The sequence below is a fragment of the Neodiprion fabricii genome, chromosome 2 (genome assembly GCF_021155785.1).
Source record: "Neodiprion fabricii isolate iyNeoFabr1 chromosome 2, iyNeoFabr1.1, whole genome shotgun sequence".
NCBI lineage: Eukaryota > Metazoa > Arthropoda > Insecta > Hymenoptera > Diprionidae > Neodiprion > Neodiprion fabricii.
Window position 1 is genome coordinate 16,963,114 of NC_060240.1, and position 23,735 is coordinate 16,986,848.

At 35.2% G+C, this 23,735-nt stretch overlaps 2 protein-coding genes across 7 annotated transcripts; one reads left to right on the forward strand and one right to left on the reverse strand.

Moving 5' to 3' along the window:
* The first annotated feature begins 1,872 nt into the window (after positions 1-1,872).
* LOC124176615 lies at positions 1,873-4,280 on the forward strand. 2 transcript variants are annotated; one of them, XM_046558153.1, is made up of 3 exons: positions 1,873-2,043; positions 2,274-2,415; positions 2,492-4,280. In XM_046558153.1, the coding sequence occupies exons 1-3, from the start codon at positions 1,920-1,922 to the stop codon at positions 2,817-2,819; spliced, it is 594 nt and encodes a 197-aa protein (XP_046414109.1). In that variant the 5' UTR covers positions 1,873-1,919; the 3' UTR covers positions 2,820-4,280. The 2 variants fall into 2 exon arrangements, with proteins under 2 accessions (XP_046414109.1, XP_046414111.1); XM_046558155.1 differs by having other exon boundaries at positions 2,286-2,415.
* LOC124176612 (myotubularin-related protein 3) lies at positions 3,686-21,599 on the reverse strand. Of its 5 annotated transcripts, XM_046558143.1 has the most exons (17): positions 21,362-21,599; positions 18,365-18,429; positions 17,388-17,698; positions 17,108-17,294; positions 12,695-12,873; positions 12,401-12,602; positions 11,083-11,273; positions 10,804-10,999; positions 8,694-8,879; positions 8,437-8,601; positions 8,090-8,340; positions 7,090-7,320; positions 6,718-6,994; positions 6,539-6,640; positions 4,845-5,029; positions 4,632-4,746; positions 3,686-4,536 (listed from the first exon to the last, which is right to left on the reverse strand). In XM_046558143.1, exons 3-17 carry the CDS (start codon positions 17,690-17,692, stop codon positions 4,507-4,509), a joined length of 2,802 nt encoding a protein of 933 aa, XP_046414099.1. In that variant the 5' UTR covers positions 17,693-17,698; positions 18,365-18,429; positions 21,362-21,599; the 3' UTR covers positions 3,686-4,506. The 5 variants fall into 5 exon arrangements, with proteins under 5 accessions (XP_046414099.1, XP_046414094.1, XP_046414097.1 ...); XM_046558138.1 differs by having other exon boundaries at positions 3,686-4,746; positions 21,362-21,597; XM_046558141.1 differs by having other exon boundaries at positions 3,686-4,746; positions 18,365-18,450; positions 21,362-21,597.
* Between the last annotated feature and the right edge of the window lie 2,136 nt (positions 21,600-23,735).

The window sequence follows — 23,735 nt, forward strand, 5'->3', positions numbered from 1 at the left end:
TATCGTCAAAAACCACCAAACTCATCACACGAGTCACAAAGTCGGCAATCTTTATTGAGGATATAACTTTACGGACACGACTTGTTGGGGGGGGGATACAGGGATCACTGAAATAGAGATATACATTTTAAGTGACAGGGATGAAACTACTCTATTCTTCTTCTTCTTCCTCTTCCTGTTGGCTACCTTCAATTGCGCTATATGCCAAAACTATTATTCGTACATGTTACAGCATCATGGTCTTTACTCCAGGTCAACGGAATCGACTCCAAGGTGAATTTCGGATCGCACTCTTATTTGATGATTATTGACCATCTATAATTAGGAACATGCAACTATACGAGGGGACTGAATTCTTTGTAAACAAATATCTGCCTAAAATAAGGAGGCGCTTGTATTCTGTATGCCCCAATTGAAGAGAATATAGGGACTGGGCATGAGTACGCGAGTGGCCAAAACTGTCCCTATGCGACAGGACGTTTTAAAACGATTGGTTAATTTCGTGCCATGGCGTAACCACAGAAGTTTATGATTGGCTGAGTCATTGGCGTAGACAGGGGAAAATGCCCGTCGGTTGGGACAAATGGAATCGTTTTGGCGCTGGTGTGAATTTGCGAACGGTCTCTATAAGGCGATAGTTTGAATCGAAAACTTTTTACCAATCACATTGCAAAATCATCGATTAGTCGATCTTGGGCAGCCCCCTGATACCTGTGCCTGACACTCACAATTGCTCGTATACGTAAAAATTTTACGCGTCTTATCCCCGTTTTTTAGTTCCTCTACGTGGCGCTAGTAGTAGACTTCTGACACGCTCGCTGCCCTCGCTGACCGCGCGCAAGCTCGTCAGACAACTGCTAGCGCCACTAGTGGTGGGAATTGGCGGCAGAATCGAGGGACATTATGCATGGTGTAACCACGAAGTAGTGTAGCGAATGTAACCCATAGACTTATAAAGATAGACTGAGCGCTCTTATGAGCCGCTTGAAGCAAATAATTAAAGGACAGAAATATGCCGGGAGTACTCCTTTCTCTCTCTGACGATATTTGTGGCGGGGATCGAGGTGGTAGAGGAGAATGAGGCGAAATTATGCGCCTACATCTATAGCTGTTCCCATTCCACTGCTCCGTTGTCTCCCGCCATGACGCCGATTGAAAAGAGAGAGCAATACTCCCGGTATATCTCTGTTCTTTATATGTAATTGTCAGTACCTCTTATAGGAACGCTCGGTCCACGGTCTTATATACGAACGTGGATCAGTCTATCTTTATAAGTCTATGGTGTAACCAATTGCCCGCGACTGTAGCGCTAAAAGGCGTGCCGTGGTTGAAAGCAGTACAAAACAAGGAACCAGTCCAGTGTTGGGAACCGTACGATAATTATCGTACATGTACGATAAATTTCATACCAACGTACGATATACCATAGCGATTCATTATCGTACGCAATTGTACGATAATATTCAAATATCTAGAATTTTTTCCTAAATGAACGAATAAAGTCATTAGTTTGAGATGGACAAAAATATCGATGGATAATCGTTCACTCTTTTATATATATATAAAATAAAAAATAAAAAAAAATATACATAAAATATATGAATAATTGACTGATTAAATTTGGAGCTATTTGATTTACGTAGAATTTTTGAATCGCACAAATTTTAGCCTCATCTACTACCCGGTACACCCGTGCAAAAATGATAAAATTCGAAAAATTATGTGTCGGGCGCAATATAAGTTCGCGATAATATTAATTTTATTATTTTATTAATAACTAACGCTTTTCTACGTTATTTCAAAATGTACGATAATTTTTCGTCAGGTACGATAATCTTACGCCCCTGGTACGATCAGCGTTCAGGTTGCCAACGCTGAACCAGTCGGCCTATGGCACTTTCCAGGCCTTGATTATAAACATGTCGACTTTGAACGAGTCTCAATCGAGTACGGACGACGATGAAGAGAATTTGGAAGCATTAAAAGAAGCTACAGACTCTCAGTTTTTAAAAGATTCCTTATTTTACAACAAGTCAGAAACTGGTGTTTATGCATTTTGAAAATTGTACTTTAACCTCAACTGTCTTTACATTCCTTATTCTACTCACCTTTGTTTTAGTTTGATTCGCTAAGTCAATTCGCAGTAATTTAAATTTAATCTAGAGACACGATCACACGATGTAGAAGTGTAGAATGTAATATTAATTTTTGCATAGTGTTGAAGTATGTAAATAAATAAGTAATTTCTGAGGAATAACGTCAACGATTTTTAGGAAATGATGTAGAAGCTGAAAAATCTGTATTACCAAAATCGTTGCGGAGAAACGTCGAATTGATGGAAGAATATAACAAATTTGGAGTGTCTCAAGATTTTAAAAATTTTGTTGCCAAACAGCTAGCCAAATCTTTAGATAAGTAAGTTTTGAAACAACTGAAGGACAATTTTTAATCTTTCATGTTCTGTGTTAAAGATTCTTTTACCCCCTTTCAGATCTGTCCAAGAAGTCGTCTACAAAAATGGCAGCGTTTCAAAGCCCAAGAAAAGTAAGAAAAATACATCAGGGATAAGATTATTGAGGGACTCAAAAGTAAATTTAAGCCACATTGAGGAGGAAAATTTCAACCATAATATAAAATATAGAAGAAAAACTGAGGATAAAATCAATTTGGATGAGCACATTTCTAGGTGTGCAGAAGCTGCCATTGAACCAGATTTGATTTTATCCAAAGCCAGTACTTCAGCGTGGGCAGACACAACAAAAGGAACTTTATACAAATATAAAACACAGGATAACAGAGTTCTGACAGAAATCAGTTAACACTAAACTCCAACTGTCTTTTCTTTGTCAGATAATTTGTAAGTTTGTATTTTGCTGTGAAATTAAGTTTCAAATATAAAGGTATCAAAACTTTGAGTTCAAGTCCTCAAAGAAGATGTTAATAATAGATTGAATGAATGTTATTGATAAAGTTTACTTGCAATCTTTATTGATATAAATTCACCTAAAAGACCAACAAATTATAAGTAAATTATCGAGTTAATTATCTTCAACAGTCAACCTACCATTATGTTTAATAATTTAGTAATATAATTTTTCCAATAGATATAGTAAAAGAGCTAGTAAACAATACAGAACCAAAAACCATACATTAATTCAAGTAGGATATATTTATCCATCTGTTATTTTTATCAGGGAAGGCTCGCGAGGTATGATCTTATTGACGATTCATCCGAACTATGAAGTTATAGGCAGTGCTCACGAGCTGCGATCTTGTTTTTAGGATTGGTCGATATATAGATTTCACAATGAAGATGGTGATCTGAATAATTTTATATTCAATTTACCTTGCGTCATATATTCCTATTATTTTTGTTTTCAGGTTGGGTGTTGATATTATTGAAATATTTTATCACCCAAGGTTTACTAATAAATTAAAGATTATTATAGATATGTTTTATTTGATGCCATTCCATAATATGCTTGTACGATCAAAATGATACGTTAATTATTATTTACTCCAATTACATTATTCCTACAATGCCAGGACGTAAGTTTTGCTCTGGAACCGAACTAATCCTATCGCTGTAATTTGAAACTGAAATCATATTTTAATTCCTCAAATACGAAACATGGTTGATATTGCTTGGCACCTCGGTATAATACAAATAATTATAATACAAATATGAAATACCATAGTACATTTAATATTCTGATTCATACACAGGTATATACATGTATATATACACATATATATATATATATATATATACACATATACACACTTTTTTTTATTATAACAGTAATATTGTTACCAATTATTAGCGTTTCTTTTATTTGTGTCCAATTTACCAGACATCTTTCACAGCCTATCCAAATAGTGTGCAACCACCATACCTCGCTGCGGAGAGCAAATCTCCGTATCTTCATGTCGTAATAATATAGTTTCCTACAACTTAAAACTTCTAACTAAATGACAAACGAATATAATTATTAATTTAGATACAATTGGAATAACATTGACCTGAAATATTTTATAATTTTTTTCCACGATTTTGTTTTAGTTTCTTTCTTTTTGAAACTTTTCTCTGCTGTTTCTCTTTACTCCTTCTGAATATTCGTAAATGTTTGTTTGTTTGCTTTTTGTATAAATTATTCTAGTAATAAATATTTCATCACTTAATAGACCTAAATTTACTTTTGTTGAAATCTTTAACTTCATCGTCTGCATTTTGTTTATTTTTTTTATTTATTTATATATAAACTTAATTATGTATAAATCCACTCTACAACCATAATTCTAAATATAGTTGTATTCTGGAAAAATTAATTATATATTCAATATAATACAGTGCTAAAAATTTACCCCAACTTAACGAATAATCAGTTGTGGATCAGATTTCTTTCTTGGATAACTCAGTTTGGAGCAGCGGTAAGCGAGGAAGGCAATTTTTGCTGAGTGGCCATTGCTGAATTAGTGCATGTGTCTTTGCCAATTGGTTGAACTTTAGTTGCCGACGCCATCGCAGTTATTATTCTATGGCATGTCGTTATCTCAGTGCTTGATACTGGCTCAGTTTCATTATCGTGAATTTTCATTGCATGGAGTTTCGTGTGTTGACAGGGACTTACATGATGCAGTCGAGAGAAACAGTCGCTACAAACTCTGACTGGATTGTAGAGCTGTTCACTAGGCAGCGGAGTCGAGTTCTCCGAACAGTCTGCACAGAATATTTTACCACAGCCTCTGAAAGTATAACTTTCTTTGTCAGTTTATCGGAAAATACCATTTCCTTGTTCAAATTTACATCATTCGTCAATGCTTTAGCAACTTGCTTTCTTTACCTGCAGTGATGCTTGCGTCTTCCAAGCCAAAATTCTGTGTCGCATCCCATACAACGATTAACTGCATGATCAGGCACCCATAGGACCGGTGCTGGGCCCAGATCTTCCACAGCTTCCCAAGACATGTCGGAGGGAAGCGATTCTCCGTGTTCACCTGCACTGCCAACTGAATCCGGCAATGACCCCTAAATTAAAAACTCAGTTTTAGCTATTTTACAATCTATTTGTACAGTTTCATACTTGCTGAATCGTACATGAACGTTTTCTTCCTTTTTTTGTTATATCTAAATACAGTTAGAAACGGTCAATTATGGATGAATAGGCTGGTTTGTTTAAAAATTCTCCAGTAATATTATTTATGCCAATGACTGTGAACACAAATGAAACAACACCCTACTATGTAACAGAAATTAATCTTGGCAAGTCCGAGTAAGACAAGCTAAGGTATCAATAATTTGAAAATAAATTGTAGAATTAGAATGTTCAAAATCTTTAAACTCTGCTAAACTCTTGAACTACACTATTTCTTTCTAGTGTTCTGGGGCACGTTTTACTCACTGAACAGATCCTCACAAAATTGTCTGAAAAACATTCAAGAAATATTATATTATATCATAGTTATCACATGAAAACCTAATTGTTGACGAACATCTTTTATGCCATCCTTGCAAGAATTTATTTTTATCCACTCTGCCAACAACTATTTGTAAAAATTCTTTCCGGCGATTTTTGGAGATCTTTATGGTAATCAACATAAATCTAAAAATTGAATTCGGATCATAAACACCAGAGTTTAACCATTATTGACTTCTAATAATGAAATCTCTTCTAAAATTGTTGATATCTCAGCTTCTGCAATTCGGATTTGCTGAGATTCATTTCTACTACATAGTAGAGATGTTGTTGCATTAGTTTTCACCATTATTCGCAGAAACAACACTGCTAGAGATTCTTTTACAACGATTTTTTCTGCAACACATCTAATGTTTACAATTATTGAAGCTAATGATATTGTAATCTCGTTAAATTCACTGAAAAGCTCAAACATAATTAGATTTCATGGATTATGAAGGAAAACCAATAGAGTCTCAAGAAAATATCACGTCCTTCATTTGTTTGTGTTTTGGTATTGATTATGTTCTGGTATTAAATGGAACTGTTTTTGATTTTTTAATATTAAAATCTGTCTTACTTCACAACTCTCGCAGATGTCACGGAACATAAATCATATTCCGAACTCTCACCACTTCCATTTTTCATACTTAAAAAACTGGTGAGTAAGTAACGTACGTTGAGCTCAATATGAGTCGAAAAATATCTGCAGGGGGAAAAAGCATCAAGAAAGCTAATTGACAGCGAAAAAATTACGAGAACTGTAAAGTGCATCATCATAATTAGCCAAACATAGTTCAAATTAAAGTCCTGATACTAAATTGCACGTTCCTTAATAATTATAAGATTATGAATTTCGTCAGAGAAAGTCAAAACGACGTTTTCGTTTGAAGAATTTTTCCGTCGGTTTTTGTGTGTTTTATTAACTGAATGTCTTTTCGGCTTTCACCGACGAAATTCACAACCTAAGCTCCATGATCACGAAACTTCAACAATAATTACAACAGGGTAATAAACTTCACAGTAAAACAAGAAGAGGAAAGAAAACAGTAACAGCTTTTCTTAAACCTAATAGTACTCACAATGTCATCAATGCGATCAATGTCAGTGTTGTGATTGCAGACTTTTTTAATCAGAGCTAGCCTTGTTGTGTGTAATTCCTTTCGCAAGGCTTCAACCTTCAGCTGAAATATAAAATAAATGTTAGCTGTAATCAGCAATTGAGTTGTGAACGATTTTTAAGCATATTTACAGATTTCACCTTATTTTCTACGTCTATTTGCTGCAATCGCATTTGAATGTCACTGCATATAACAGGCAATCCGTCAATATCATCTAGCTTATCAGAATTTTCAATTGTGTTATCTTGATGAATCGGCGAGGCAGGACAAGCACTGCTAGGGGTTCTTGATAGTAAAGGTGCGCTTATGTCGCTGACATCGCTGCCGTCGTGAGCTCTGTTGCAATTACAAGTGCTGCGAAGGTGATTCGCATCTCCCCAAGTTAGTATCGACTCTTCGGATGGTGCCCTTTGGGATCTGATATCATTGTTACGGATCCGTGTAAATAAAATAAAGTTGCAATGGTCTAGGAAAAGTTTTCGAACGAAATGCATAAATTACATCACACTTACATCTCGTTATCAATATCAACAGCATTGTTAACAGGATCGCCATTTGGTATAAGTGTATCAGTAGAACTATCAACCGAAGGATTGACAGGTGATCCGCTCGGTATCTCAGCCTTATAATCCTTTCTCAAATTCACGTTTTCAACTGTGTTTTCATGTACGGCCTGAATACTATCACTCAACGTGTTTTTTTCAACTTTATCATTATTCTCGAAATTCATTGAATCAAATTTTCTGAAATATGCACACAAAAACGTTAATTACGTGTCACGAGAAGTTTCGTTGAGGATGAATGTGGGTTACAGTCTGAATCAAAATTTAAGAAAAGTGAAAAAACTGTTTCAACAACCTTTAGCAATGTTATTTGTGCGAGTGATAATAAACTCGAATGAAACAACATCCCTGCTGTGTAATACAAGTGATTTCGGCCAAATACTAATAACGCAAACTAAGATATCAACAGTTTGAGAAAAGTTTTACAGTTAGAACTAGTTCCGAATGAATAAGCCCTGGTGTTTTTGGGTTCAATAGGCTTACTACCCATATGCTTACAAAACGATTTGAAAAACATTTAATAAATCTTAAATTATAGGATAGTTATAAGGCGCAAACTTAATTGCTGAGGAATATTTGCCGTACTGTGCTTATAAAAATCTTTTTATCATCTGCATGTAACTATTGGTAAAATTTTTATTAGATGATTTCTGGAGATCTGTGATTAACAAAATAAGCTCAAAAATATTATAATCAGATCAAAAACCCCAGAGTTTAATCATTTTAAATGTTGTAATTATAAATCATTTTCTCAATTTGTTGATATCTTAACTTGTGTTATTTGAATTTGTTCATACAAATTTCTCACATAGTAGGTATGTTGTTTCATTTGTGTTCACGATCATCAGCGCAAAAATGCTGTTTGATATTTTTTTAAATCGGTTTAGTTTCCTTCCCCAACTGTTGATTCAGATGCTACAAACCATTCCTCTGTGTGTAAGGTACTTACTTTTCTAATGTAATGCTGGGGTCACTCAGTCTTCTATGTGGGTACACGTTGTGGTCTTGAGCATGTATCAAATCACCGTATGATCGTGTCTTTGTCATCTGGCTTTGAGGTTCGTCCCCTTCTCCTCCTTCAATATCAATTATGCCAACTGTTTGTTTGTCCTTGTTGTCTCCTGTCGAGGTAACCATAGAGCCTAGATACACCTCAGACCACAACACAAGGTCACGCACACTGCAGCTAGGCCATAGAACCTTCAAATAAGAAATTAATGATAATAGAATGGAAACAGAAACGATATCATTCTACCGTCATTACTGGAAGAAATTTTCAAACCAGTATCGACTTACCTGGTGCTTTGAAGGTGAATACAGGTAATTGACAAAAGAATTTGAGTTCAGAAAACGCCAAACGGAGAAAGTGCGCTCTCGCACTCTAAATTGTAGTCGCTCTTGTCTATTATTACACAGGAATGTTCCAAAGAGCTGTGAATATGTATGCTGCGCCAACTTGACCTAGAATAAAGAATAATTTCCAGATTATGAGTGAATGAAAATTGTTTCAAACGTTGTCTCGACTGATTTTATCACTTCTGAATAGGACTCACGATATATTCTGGGGACATCTGAAAACCACACGGAAATTGACGTATCAATTGGTGCACGCAATCCAGCCACTGTAGAAATACAGGGCAACGTTCGTTCGGGTCGTCGCAGCCTATAGTCTGGCCGCACCGATCGGCAAATTTGTGACCAAAATCAAACCATTCTCTTTCGCAGAGAATTTGGAAACCCTAAAATAATTGGTGTTAGAAATGTTACACTGATATTCCAAGTTGAACGAGGATCAATTATGGATAAATGGGCGGCAGAATCTGAATCAAAAGTTATAAAAATAGGTAAAACTGTTTGAACAATCTCCGGCAATGGTATTTGTGGCAGTGATGATCAATACCAACGAAGGTACATCCCTCCTATTCAATATTCTAAGCTAACTCTGAATAAATTCGAATAATACAAGCTGGAATATTTACAACTTGAAAAATGGTTTTATTATTCAAACGTTCAAAATGATGAAGTTCTGAAGTTGTTTCTGACCTGATTCCCATAAATGATCAAAAAATCATTCAATACATCTCATGTAAGGTAGACATGACGCACAAATATGATTGTTGATAATCATCTATAATATCTATTTTCATTCACCCTGGGGATAACTATTAGTAAAATTTGGTTGAAGAAATCTCTGAAGATCTCCGTGGTAAAGAAAATAAGCTCAAAACCACTAGAATGAGTGAGAAAATACCAAAGTTTAATAATTTTGAATATTGTAATCATTGACAATTTGCTCTAATTGTTGATAACTTGGCATATGTCAATCGAATTAGCTGAGATTCATTTCTGCATCTACTTTTTCAAGCACTGCTCGCCCTGCGACACACATGCAGTACCTGCCAGCCTTAGTGACTAGTTAGGGACACGGCCAATTGCAGGTTGTTTACGAATCATTTTAGATGGAGGTAGTATATAGAATTACGTACGTGGTGCAGAAGCATATAGACTTGTCACACATATAACTATTATATTGCATAGCAAGGATATTGTTTCCTTCACGATCACTGTCATTGGCACAAATAACATGGCTGGGGATTTTTTAAACGGTTTAGGGTTCGTATGTTTTTGAAATCTGAAATTCCCTGATTTTTCCAAGTATTCCAGCCTGAAAATAGGATTTCTCCAGTAACACTTCATGAAAGATGATGCTGATGATCGACAATCTTTTTTACACATTAATACTAATGCCTTCAATATTACCTAGTAATTAACTAACCGTCTGACTATCAATTTACAAATAACAGCCTGCGATTTTCCGTAACCAAAAAATGAAAAAGGTTTGGTATTAAGTAATATGTACATAGAATGTATGAAGTGGTGCGGCGAAACAAAATTTGAAGCATCATTTTTTTCTTCTTAAAATTGACAGTACTTGGTATAAGAACGAGTTTATTCCTTCGACGGACTCAAACTTCCGGTCTTATTTTCGACATTCCCTGACTTTTCCCTGCTGTAGGAAATTTCCTGAATTTTTCCGGTTTTCTAAATTTTCCCTGTGCGAACGAACCCTGCGATTTTTTCTTTTACCTCAACTTTTGATTCAGACATGGTATGGCCCATTTGTCCTTAAGGGGATGTATGGCTGAGAGTGTATAAATTTGGGACTTCACGTCTTGACAGGCAACTATTCAAATCGATTGCGGTTTATTTTGATCAAAAGCATTGTATATCGAACTTCATTCTCATATTGTTTCTTACTAGAATCTGTTAGTAGCAAGCCTCTTTATAGAAGTTCAACTTCAAACGGTCGACATTTGTCATGAAAAAAATTTCGGATCCTGATAAAGAAGATAAAATTTAAAGTAAATTGATTAAGCTAATTTTGAGATATTGTGAACACCGCAACATATGTCAAGGGGCAAAATCGTTGACGTTATGTTATCTTCAAGAACAATAGTTCCTATCAATTCATTACACTAAAAAAAAAAAAATGTAAATGGAGCTTGTGAATACAATAAATCCTATTCGAATAAAATAGTTCGCTGTGAAGATATGAATTTCTAGAATTTACTAATTTTTTCAGCTGTCATCATATATACCCCTTTGAGGCAAACAGTCCAACCAACTGTGTAAGACTATATTTTTAATCTGCTGCATGATCACCTCTATTGTCCGGTAATAGGGATCTAATAGCAACTGAGCCAAGGCAACGATTTGTGGGGTCCTGTCCCATCCGTCGCTGCAATGCACAAGCACTGGTCGTCCATCCCGTTCAATAGCAGAAGCAACAGTTACAGCTGCCCTGAGTAAGCCGGACATGTGTTGGAGCCATCGAGTACCTTCGAGTAAACTCAGCCAACTGAGGGACATGAACATTGAATTTTAGTTGTCAAGAATGCGTTATGTCAATAATATCAAAGCCAGTAAGCTTCGGAAACTCACTTTGGTGGATCCGCGTCGGAAGCGCAAAGCTGTCTGACGGCGTGAAAGCTCTTTCGTATTGAATGTATGTTAGGAAGGTTCATGAACTGGATGTCGCAGCTTGGGTAATATTCTGGGCATTCGCATCCACCTCCGCGTGCTCTATTCGCTACCGCTGTTGTGTAGGATCTCGCGTCAACTATCAGAACTTTCTGCAATCATACAAATGATTGAAATTCATTTTGATCATTTATTGTTCAAAGAAACCATAGTTAATAAATTATTTTAGGAGGCGAAGTTTATAATCTAGCAGTTATATTATAGGAAAAATCATTATTTTTCAACTCGAATAATAGAATCATCGAGAATTGGACAAACTGTACAAGGCAGAATAATACTCACATATTATAAAGTTGACGCTCTCAAATGAATTCTGAGGTTCCAAAATAATAATGAATGTTACAAACTTCAACCTTATATTATTTTGCTGTCCATGTGTTTGTAACTTGTGTTACTTTCTTTGGCTCAAGTTATGCAGTGAGGTGTTTTGGTGAGAAGCAACGTTTTTTTCTCTCATCCCCATCTGAACAACAAAAACGAATCCTCTGAGAAGGACATTTCTCGAAACTAATTTTGAAAGATTGCTCTCAGAATTCGAAATTTTCCCATTCAAATAGCATAAGGAATGTGTTAGTTTTTTGAATAATTGTTTCACTCAACTGTATTCAACGATATGGACTTGATCGTGAGAATTCAATCGAATCACGTACAAATTTGTCACTCAAATTTGTGTAAGGTAAATAATTTAGCCATTCGATACATTGAAACATAAATTTTGACCTAAAATCAATTGTCAAGACTCGTAACTTCAGCATTGTTGAAGCTACAGACTTCTCTCTATCGATACTGCCATACAAAATTGATTTACCTACCAATTTGGTATTCAAATTTTTCGTTTGAAGAAAATAGTTGAGCCACTAAGGATGTTTGAAGATAAATTTTTATATTAAAATGACTTTTGAGACTTATATTTTTTTAACCATTTGAGCTACAGATTTTAATCTCTGGATACTTTTATAAAGAATTTGATTCTCGAGAAAATGCTTCCAGGATAAAATTCATATCATCAAATTCATAAAAAAAATTCAAAAAAAAAATGACGTCACCCCCATGTTATAGAAATGGGAAAACTACAGATTTTGAGAGAGACCTTTCGTAATTGAATTTCAGAGATATCCTATAGCGAGAATTTTTTTCTCACAATGGACAAAAAGTTTTTCAGACTGAGAGAAAAAGAATATTGCTTCTGAACAAAACACCTTGTCAAATGTTCGTTTACCTTATTCCCAGGACAGGTAATTGTTGCTTCTGGGGAATCTGTGTACCCAAGCGAAGGGTCAATCATTGTTGATTCCCCTCTGTCGTACGCGCAAGCGTCGGAAAGAGCTTTGAGCAGATCTTCATCGTCGGAGCTTCGCCATCCTAGCCAGCCAACTTCAGGTTGACTGCTGCGTGCTATTACTGCGCCGTTATTGACATGCCTTTAAATTAACAGATCCAGTTCAAGACAAAAGCAATGTGTGAAACGGTAACTTTTAGGAGGCAGATAGCAACCCAATTTGAAAAGCGTTACCTCCACACAACCGCCGGAATTCGTCTGGAGCTTCTGAATTTAGCAACGTTTTCGAGCGTGTCATCCGTTATACAAGCAGGTACTAAAAGCTGGGGAGGATATGATGGGCACATTTTGTAGTCCACATTTATTTGACTAATACGCCAGGTACCATGAAGATTGAACTTCAAACGTTCCACCTATAATTGTCATTTCAATTTGTAATTAGTGAAATTGTTAGTTTTTAGAAAAATACAAATTGCAGTTGAGAAATGATACACAAATTTATTTACAAGGGTAACTGAAGAATATTATTGTAAGGGTTCTACTGTTTTTTATATTCAATGAATAGGTTTCAAAGTGACATGAAAGCAAATAAACATAGGCTTGTCTGGTCAGATAAGACACGAAAGCAACCGTTGCAGTTTTAAAGTCAAATCACTTTAAAATGATAAAACATTTAGTAGATTTGTTCAATTTCAATTCGCGATGGCTTGATAATCTTTCTTTGCGTAGTCAATTTACCATTGCTGTCTAGAGATCAAAATCAATATCAAAGCAGTCTTGAAAACGATATCGACACATCAGAAAGAAATGTCTCAGTAAGATGGTAGAGTATTTTGAATATAATGAGTCATCGCAAAGTGAAATCGAACTAACACTGGAATTTTTATCTTTTTTTATAGTGATTTGACTAAATATCGATATCTAAACTTTTATTTACAACTTTAGTATTTCTTTTGGGTATATTCTTAGGAAAATCATCCTAGTTTAGAATTATATAAATATGATAAATACTCAATGTGTGACTAGCTTGTAACGAAATTAACGAAAAAGTGTAGATTCTTAAGGGTGGTATATTCTAGCCCAGAAATTTAAAAAATTTGATGATTTTTTTACACATCATTATAACTACTTTCTTAAGAATATTTTGGTCTCCAGCCAATTACGATTTTCTAAAACTAGTTACAACTAGAATAAAACTAGAATAAAGATACAAGCACTTGACTGAAACAATGCACGGTGTGCGCCTCAATATGACCAAGTTCAAGGCTGGAAAGATCGAACTATGAAGAAGCTGCGAATGCAGCAAAAGGCCTTCTACATACCCTAGAAATCGCCAATTAATGATAAGAAAAATTTCAGTTTCATCTGGTACACGAATCAATGTCACAACCAACGTCGAAACTATAGATGCGCCGACCTCGAATGCATTTTTCTTGAAACTATATTTTTCAACCTAGATGACCAAATCTCGAGTTTTATTTAATCAATTGACTTCAAATTTGGTTAAAAGTTTCAGTATATCCCTCTAGACTATAGCTTGAATTTCGGATATTGCGAAATTATTATTGTTACTATTTATGGAAAATTGGAAAGTTGTAAAAAAAAAACAAAGTATATTGTGCACCTAGGAAGCGAACACATTGTCTACGTGGTTCGCACAATATTTTTTATCATACATGCACGGTGCCCGATTCTAAGTGTAGAAAAAAGTAACTGTAAAATAGGATCTTGCCGCAGTCGACTCCTTGAGTCTAAAAATCTTAGAAAAACTGAACTTTGACAGATTACTGTGTGTGACGGCAGGGTCCAAGAGAGTCCCCCCAAAAATAAGATGAACAAAAATTCAGATTAAAAAAAAAAGATTATTGGGATTTTCTTTATCAAGCGAATAAATTCTATTCGCTTTGCCCTCTCAAAACAAGATGGGCAAAAAGACAGGATTAAAAAAAAAAAATTAATGAGGGTCTCATTTATGACACAAATAAACGCGATATTTTATTTATTACATGAATAATTTACGATCCTTAGAATGGTCACTTATCATTGTTTACTTTGAACTCGTGCTTTCAGTTTGAACAAAACTTTACGTTATAGAACACACATTTGAATTTTTTCTTTAGGTTAGGTTAGGTTTGTTGGCTCTACCTAGTTGGCGATTCATACCGTCCGATGGCGTTGTTTTGTAGGCGATGTGACTGTGCTGACCGATCGATAGTGTGTCGAAAGGCTTCCAGGTAAGAAAGTGATATTTTGCTACTGGGAGGAAAGACTTTCGGGATGGTAAAGTACTTCTTTCCTCCCTTGTTATGGGGACCAAAATCGGCCATTCTGTGCATATATGGAAAAAATTAACTTTTTCTTCAGACAGTACACTGTTTCTTTAATTCTGTCAGTCACAGTGGGATGCTCAGATTGCTCAGCGTCCCACCTCAAAAATTTCCACGTCCTAGCCTTATCACAACTTATTTACAACTTCAAGTGAACTTTGTTACTTCATATGACAATTACAATATGAAGTAACAAGTTTTGGCCAGAATCATTGAATTTTGATAATTTTTTCGAAGTTGCATTCGCAATATTAGGCTCAGAAATTATCAAATTCTGACTACAGATTCGTAATCAGCGACCCCGAAAACCTCCTGGTAACAAAATTCAGGCCAAACTATTCAGCTGAAAAACGTGCGACTGAAAGGGTTAATTTATAATTTTTTTTTTCTCATTAGTGCTGGTCATGACGACACTTTTATTTGTCAAAAAAATAGATTTTATGTTTGTTTCAGATGAATTTTTTATTAAATTATAAATATTAAATTTATCACCGTTTTTTTTTTCTTGGCCGTATTTAAAGGCCCATAACTTATTCAGTTTTTATTTTATTTACACAACATTTTTTTTTTGTGAGTTCTTGAAACATGAATAAACAGAATATGAAAAACTGTAATGTAAAAATGTTTCTTTTATCAAACCGGATAAGATGCGCAAAATTTAGGCTTCTAGACTAAAATACCCTTGTAACTTACCAGCCTTGTGAAAGATGAATGTTACTTACGTCAATGATAGTCGACACGAATGAAACAACATCTCTAATAAGTAACAGAAACGAATCTAGTTGTAAACAAATTCGAACTACGCAAACTAGGATATTACCATTTTAAGAAAAGGTTTCACAATCAAAATATTCAAAATGCTTAAACTTTGCTGTTTTTGACCTGAGTCATATATATATATATATATATATATGTTTTAAAAGCTACGAAACAAATTAAGTTTATTAATGCATTTTCTAAAGGTTTTTGTAATGTACAAACTTTTAGAACACTTTAATATTCATTTATTTATCCAATTTTAACTTAATGTTCTATTATTCGGAAACCTCATACATATACAACATTTACAAACTTGAAAAATTTAATCACTTATTTGTGTGTTTTGTAGCTTTCAAGACTGGCAATGCATTTTACTGATCATGATTACTCCAATATTTCTTCACTTCTGTTAATACCTTCAGTTTGTTCAGTAATGTATCAAATAAAAAAAAAACGTCGTAAATGTGCCTCTCGCGACGAATTTCAAATATATATATATTCAAAGGCACACGAAAACAAAACTTTGAGAAATTAATGACATTGTAGTCAGGGCGGCTAGGTGGTCTAACGGAGTAAATCTCCGGTAAAGCATCTCTAGATACCAGGTTCGATTCCTGGCTCCGTCGTTAATTTTTCAACGCACCTGAAAATTTTCGAAATTGTACTCTTTCTAGCAAATTTTTCTCACTCCAATATGGATATGATTCTTTCATATCATCAAAAATGAACGGCTGGGCCGTCCTAAGTGGCTAAAATAATGTAAATCACATTAATAGCCACATATAGATGGTTCAACGTGTGCACATGTCGACAAGTCTCACAGACAAGTCGTAAATGTGCCTCTCGCGACGAATTTCAAATATATATATTAATGCATTACGTATATTTTATTATATCTTTTTCTATGTACAAGGGTACATCCCATTAATCTTTAATAAATAATAAGTAAATAAATATTTGTGCTCATTTTTTTCATCATGAAGATCTCCAAAGATCGTTCATAGTATATAAAAATAGTGATGCATAAGTGTGGTACAACAGGTATTCATTACTAGCTTGGTTATCAATTACATTTCCTTGTAAGATTGTGCATGACTAAAATCATAAAAGCGTATATCGACATGATCACGTAGAAAGTCGCGTGACAGTTAAAGGGCTTATATTTTATTATAGATGGCGCAGTATTCAGATATATGCTCATGATTTTAGTCACCCGATTTCTTGAACATTATTTGAACAAATTTTGAGGATCTCGTCAACAAGTAAAAAAAAGCCCAAAAGCACCAAGGTTCAATCACTTTTGAACACCCTAATAATAAAACTTTTTCATCAATTGTTGATATCGTAGCCTGCGTTATTCAAATTTCCTCATAATGATTACAATCGCGTGGTGAGGACGTTGTTTCATTCATATTCGCTATCATTTGTGCACATAACAGTGGTGGAGATTTTTTGAAATGTTTCTTCTCTCACCTTAACTTTTATTTCAAAATCTACAGTCAATACATTCTAAATATACATCCATTCGCAAATGGATTCTATTAAAACAAATGTTACTCACTTCTGATTGAAAGGTAGTAGTGTAAGAGGATGGATCCTTCCCCAATCGTGGATAATCCTTGCCTTCTTCGACACACCAGGCGTAATAGGCAAATGCAAATATATCTTCGATACTTTTCCTAGGATAAGTGAGCTTGTGCAGGCGCTTGAACCATTCCAAGCAATGCTCGTTTGTGGAGAATGCGCAGCTGAAATACGCATTTGATTCACGATTTTGTATCATTACTAAATGTATATCGGCATTCTTATCTATCGAGATAGTAAAAAATCCAGCTGCTTACCTCAACGATGGTGCATCTTTACAAGTTATATGGAGAAAGAATATCTCTTTTACTTCAAGCTGCTCGATAAGACCCAACGGTATATTATAGTTTGATTGATTGAGTTGTAGGTACAAGCGATAGTTCGAAAGTGCGAGCACGCCATCCGAAGTGCGTCCGAGCGCCAAAACGGATTCTCCGCTAAGCGGAGTGAACGGAACAGTCAAAGACGGGTCTTCGCTTTCCACTGTGTGTTTTGGAAATAACTCAGATGCACCCAGGTGGCAAATAGATTGCAGACTCGTCGGTTCCTCGGAAGTATCCATTGCAACCTAAGTATTTAGAACTTTTCATTTAGTATCAATATTTCTTTTTCTCGTTCTCATTTGAATAACTGGTTGCAAATAATGAAAAAAAAAATGCTCGTTAAAGGATATCTCTGTAAGCTAATTTTAATCGATCGATGCCATAGATCGAAGTTTTCTTATTTAATTAACACGGGGAAGGATATTTAGGTATTAAAACATCATTTCACTCTTCAATACATTGAGAAGAAATTCCTGTGATGTTATTTCTTTATCACGTTGAAGTTAGTAATGTCATCGTAATGATTTATGCTGAGAATAGACCGTTATTTGGCGATTTTAGAATTTTTTATCTGAAATTCAGTAAACCACAATAAAACGAAATACATCTATGTTTCAAAATCTTAGCTCCTTAAAATACATTGTAAAATTAAGAAAATAGTATTTTTTCCCCAAGTTTTCGTTATAATAACATTACTAACTTCAACCTCGTGTTTCTTTAATTACTGTGTTTGTCACTTGCTACGAGTAAGTTTAAGAATGTTATGACGGTTCGTCTAAGTGATATTAAGTATTGGTACACAGTGTTTTTGGAGTCAAGTGTATGAATAGATTTGATGAAAAAATGTTAACGAGTTTTACATCGTTGAAGAAAAAAAGAAATGAAAAACATTCAAAAAGAAGTTCACTCACCACAGTCTAAGAGACCTTCTCTTTGCTGTGCCTCCAAATCCACAGGTTTATTAGCTTATAATAATCTGTAAATAGAAGACAATATCCTGTAATGAAAGTGGTCAATTGTTGTTAATCGATCGATTTTAACAGAGTTAATAGTTATTGCAGAACAAGATTTTAGTTCCTTATGAGTTTTGAGTACTTTCAACTATGTGCTTATCGATTAAAAGCCAGCTTTTTTGATTCATTTGCTTCGAGATGAAGTAGAAAACAAACAATTAAATATCAGCAATATCTATTTTTATTATATTTTTCTTCTCTTCTATTCTATAGGTATTTTTTCCCCTTCTTTTCATTTTCACAACTAAAACATATTTAAACAACATCAAGATATTGAATTCATAACCAGCTTAACAGAGGATATAAATAAACTTTCATCTATTCCAGATAAATTATCCAACAAAAAATATTACAAGAAGTCGGTGAATTGGTGTGATCATAGTTCTGATCACAAATAACTAAGCGAATATTTAAACACATCTATACGAACATTTATTACGGAGGTTGATTGATTAAAAGTTGATATCTTTTTTTAAGATTGGTATACTAGATAACAGTAGATTGAGTTATTTATCAAATTAATATGTCCGTGAGCTGTAAATATTTCTTTCAAAGAATAGAAATAGAAAATACTGGAGTTGTGAAAAATTGTACATATCTAATTGTGGGCTTCGTTTCAAATAACTTCAAAATCGTTCAAATTCTAGTATATTCATTTGATTTCAATCTATCATGGCTTAGTTTCTTGAAAGAGTACTTTCAAAAGAAAATTCAACGAATCACTTCCTTTAATATTCATTTAATTAAATATTGAATTTTATAACACCGTACTAATATATTGCTTATAATCAAGAAATGATAATATTGAATTGAATACTGAAAAAAAAAAAAAGAAAACCTGTTCAGCGCATTGTACAGAATGGTCTCCTGAATAAAGTGGATCATCGTAGGGTGAAATGAAACGAATCTAATACATCAAATCTAATAACCATTGTAAAATGATTTGAAGTGACACATTGTGATCGAAGCTTTTGTTTACAATTCCGGTACTGTGCATTTTTATATTTTTCAGAGCTACAAATACAACAATTTAAAAAGTACTCAGTTTACATCTGTCCCGTAATATAATTAACTAAATATCGAATGTTGGCCAATCAACCTCCTAGAATGATTGAGAAATGGATATAGAGAGAAAAAGTAAAGAAGGAATATTATATGAATAATTCCAACCACGAACGCAACATTGAAAGCACATGCGCATGCTGATAATGCAATTGCATTACGCAATCAAGTTTCACAAATGTATAATTTGTAGCCGTGGGTAAATTTGTGGATGAACAGAATTGAGCGTTGTGATTACCTGTCGTAAAAAAAATTAATAAATACGATGCAATATTTTTTTTATTACACGCAAAATCAGTTTTGCAAAACTAATTTGTTTTTGTAGCAGGACCAATAATAAATTAACATAATGTTACATGGTACGCCTCAAGTTTGCGCTTTGCATTGAAATAAAGTATCGTGAAATTGCTGACGAATGTAATATCTATGAACGCATATGTTTCATATGACATTATTGCCTATATGATTATCATGCTATTTTCTCATTCGATTCTCAACAACGGTATGAAAGTGAGTAAATAAAGATCCATTGGCAATAAACAGGATGTGCAGATACTCGCTTAGATTTTAGTTTATGCTATCATTGCTGATACGGCAAAAGATAGAAATACATTACACTGCATTAGTTTTTTCGGTATTCAAGGTCAGCAGTAAAAACAGTTAAATTTGACGTTTCGGCCGTAATGAGGATGAAAATTCCTGTACATTTATTCAATACCAACAGTTATTATGCATAGGGCAAAAACATATACAACAGGGACTGTATTGAATAAACTGTATTCCAGTTGCTAGACAGGCCTCCCTCATTAGGGCTGAAGCGTCAAATTTGACTATTATTATTGACCTGGACACCAAAACAGTTGATCCATTACTAGTAAAAGTCGAGAAACTCTTTTAACAGATATGCATTGCGTTTCAGTGTTTGACAAAACACCTGCTTTGCAAACATGGGGAGTAAAAAAAAAAATGGTTAATTATGTTGAACAGGATGATTGTTAATTTTTCTTCAAAATTTAGAAATTTCTGTATTTCTTCTATATTTAACACGCTGTACATATTTTGCACATCTGGAGTAGTGGAGAACAATACATCTTTAATTGTCATCTCTTGAATGCAGAAAGGCGGCTGTTAAAACATTGCGCTGAAGTTTATTACTTTCAAGGTACATCGTTTTGAATATTTGCATTCAACTGTGTTAAAAAAAAAAAATATTTAACACCTGTTGTGAAATTGGTGATCAAAACGAATAGATAAGATGCTTTGAGTTGTACATCTGCGTTTCATTCTTGCGACTTCAACTTTTAGAGTAAACACGAATATAATTCACAAATATGTAGTGTTCATAATTCATTGATCAGGTACTGTCTATAAGATGCATATGTCAGACCTAAGCAACTTACAAGGTGATGATGAAACGAAATGTTTTATTGGATGTACGATTTAATCAAAAATAATTGCTAAATTGTGCATTTGGTGTATAGGAATTATGGAAGATAAAAAGGCCAATCCTTCATGAGCGTATTGTGTAACTATTCAAGTTTTTCTAACGCTAATTATATGTTATAGACGTACAGTGAGCTATAATTTCGACTGGAGAAACATCGAGGTGAAGTTTTGGTCCGCTACTCTTTCCGTCCATGTTATAAATAAGATAAAAATGTGAAATTTGTTTAACTAGAGGGTGTGTGGCTTTATCAAGACGAAGTTTATCTTTGTGTGAATTAATGGAAATTTCGCGAGTCTTGTGACGTGAAAACTAGACACCTTGTGTACAGCAATTCACAAATGTCAAAATGAATTAACAAGATGTTACTATATTCGAATAAAACTCACTTGCAGCGCTGTATGGTAATCACATCAATTACTGCTATCTTGCACACGATACATCACATTAAAACTATCAACACTGGCTACACGAGTTGGATAATTATAAACATTATTTAGTTGGAAACATCTTTCTGTTCGATTAGACAGAGTGATCTTAAAAAGTACGCAGATCGGAATAGAACGGCAAGTCATAGACCAGCAACTGGGCACGTATTACATACTCAAGAAGCTTGTAGCCGTACACGGCGACGATCAAAACTACACAACTAAATGCAATTTCTGCGTTCTGAAATCAAATGTACGATTCAGCTGCAGCCAACAGGCGTTCTGAAAATTTCCATTGCCAACTGTAACCAACCACTGAACTATAAGGGTGCTATTTCATGAGCAGTAAAAAGCAGCAACAGCAGCAGTTTTCCCCTATCACTTCAGGCGCAAGTTTCTGCTGCTCACTGTTCAGTTTCTCGAGCGACAAGCCACAAGATCACAAGAAGCCACGACCTATTTCATGAGCAGCGTTGCTGCTGCGTAAAATTACCAGACTGATGCTAGTGAAAACTAGTAAGTTACTAAACCACTGCTGCTTTTTATTGCACATGAAATAGCACCCTAAGGGTGCGTTCCGGATATTACCTCTCGGCAAGAGCTCCCGGTGCTGTCAGCACTCTTTCATCTCTTTTGCGCTACCGAGTTCGTGGGTACCTCTACCTCTGTCTGGAAATTTTTAGCGCTGCCAAATAATTTCGGAACTCACCCAAGCCAAGAGAGATAACGTCATGATATAGTTTCGTCTGTTCTGCGGTGTCGCATGCGATTGTCATGTTATTTAATTAATTTTCATCAGCGCCACGGAGCAATATATATATGGAGGGCCAGCTACGCTACCGCGTTTGATCCAAAAACCTTGACCGAGGTGAATAACTCAGGACCTCGCCGGCAGACTGCGCTGTCGTTAGTGTGGCTATAGGGTTCGTAAATTATGTATGAGGCAGAGGCGTGATTGCCGCACTTGAATCAATCACTTCCCTGATGACGGTTTCCGACAGAAATGTACCTCCGTGAAGTTGGCCCCCCGAAGTTGTTATTTTTAAATCTAATTAATGCAATTCGTTTGAGAATTGTTTGAGAGGGTTTGAGAGTAGAAAAAAACTGTTAGAGAGTTAATATTTTAATTGATATTAAATAATTATTCAATGTGCGATTTCCCCTAGGATTAGAGCACTTCCGGTGTGCGCATTGTGTGTGCGCAGTGTACATGCGCAACATGTCTGCGCAGTGCGTCTGAAATCAGCTGTAGCGACCGAGATTGACGAAGAAATACGAGTTTCGAGGATGCGGATTATCGTAAATCGAACGGGTACGAGATGGACATGGAGACGAAGCTGAGCAATTTTCTCTCAATGACACCAATGGCAAGAGAAGAATTGGATGAAACTGCTGGAAAAAGATACGAGCGTCTAAAACGGGAAACTTGACGAAATATTTTTAATGCAGTGCAACAGAAAGTGAAATCTTTTATAGAACGCCAAAATTGATGTTTACTTGCAGATAAGGAATAATGCACTCATAATTGGAAGAAACGTAGAATGTCGATGGGCTTATAATATATGTCAGCGATGTTCCTGTTCGTCTATCCCAAGATTTCTGTGTTCTCAGATCTTGTAAATCTTGGACCGTGCTTGCAACGATCTTGCGAACGATTCATGTTACTCGGCTAGGCGTACCATCCCTTGTCGCATTTACAAGGTAAATAAACTGTGTAGCTGTAGCTGTGTAGCTTTTGCGCAGCGAAAAAAATTGTGGGACAAAATCAATTTTCCGGAAAAACTATTAACTCTCAAACGATTTTTCTTTACTCTCAAACCCTCTCAAACGATTCTCAAACGAATTACATTAATTAGATTTAAAAATAATAACTTCGGGGGGCCAACTTCACGGAGGTGTCAACTTCTTTCAAAAGCTCTGGACAGCGACCGAGTATATCTATACATATATACACGATTGTGGGCCACCTTCGGTGCGTGGCCGCCTAGGTGTCACGTCGCCGCTCCAACCTAGCTGGTATCACGAAAAGCCGAGCGTTGAAGATCTCCCTACTCAACTCTGCTTGAGAGAGGGCCGCGTAAAAACGGAACGTAGTTCGCAGTTGACTGCGTGACGTCACGGTCGGCAGTACTGGAAGTATATTTCGGAATACACCCAAGGAAAAAAAGAAAAAAAAGCGGAGTTTATGCTTCTTTGTCCAGTTAGGATTCGTGGAACGATGCATAGTGGACGCGTACATTAATCCTTGGAAAGTATCGTCACGCGGGTATCAACCACGATATCAACTATTAGCTTTTCATCTAGGCTTGTAGGTCGAAGTTGCGTGTATGTGCTG